At 45.5% G+C, this 677-nt stretch overlaps 1 protein-coding gene across 1 annotated transcript; it reads left to right on the plus strand.

Moving 5' to 3' along the window:
* Positions 1–4: 4 nt before the first annotated feature.
* Positions 5–676, plus strand: TM35_001021100 (uncharacterized protein; the record flags this gene model as incomplete). The annotated part of the gene is made up of 1 exon (XM_029031624.1): positions 5–676. A coding segment is annotated over one exon (672 nt), but the record flags the coding sequence as incomplete, so codon positions are not given.
* Between the last annotated feature and the right edge of the window lies 1 nt (position 677).

The raw sequence follows: 677 nt of genomic DNA on the forward strand, positions 1-677 counted from the left end.
GTGTTTGCTGTTCTTGTTTCTGATCATTGTTTGTTTGTCTTTGACGGCTGAGGCGAGTGATACAAGTCATGCACTTGAAACTCTGCAAAAGACTGATGATCATCACACTTTGGAGACGGAGACTTCCATTGAACGTAACAAAACGTGTAAAGTTGATCAGCCTGATTGTGAGTCTCCTCTGGAAGATTCCATTGGAGAATCTTCGCAAGTAAAACATGATGGAGGAGAGGAACCACCTTCTCGACGAGACGATGTTGCTGGTGGTGGTGATAGTCTCTTGAAAGGGGGTAAAAAGGATGCGCCATCACTGCAGAACCGTGACGATAATACGTTAGCACGAACCAGTGGACTCGAGAGTGCTGTTGCTGCTTCTCGATCCCATTCTGCTGAAGAAGAAGAAGTTGACTCAAGTCTTCCTGAATCTCAAGAAACTCCTTCGTCGGGTGCTAAGGCTCCTCCTGAGGGAAACAAAGACAGTTCACAAGCACACAATTCCCACGAACAAAGTGATTCTCATGTTAACGAAGAAGAACGGGAAAGAGAGAAACAAGTGGGAGATACCCAGCAGGAAGCACTAAAACCATCACAAGAAGCAGCATCAGGTGAAGCTTCTTCTGTACAAGACTCTGGATTACACGAAAATAGAAAGCCATTAAGCGACCACACATCTCCATCAC

Source organism: Trypanosoma theileri (genome assembly GCF_002087225.1).
Source record: "Trypanosoma theileri isolate Edinburgh chromosome Unknown TM35_Tth_102_V1, whole genome shotgun sequence".
NCBI classification, from domain to species: domain Eukaryota; phylum Euglenozoa; class Kinetoplastea; order Trypanosomatida; family Trypanosomatidae; genus Trypanosoma; species Trypanosoma theileri.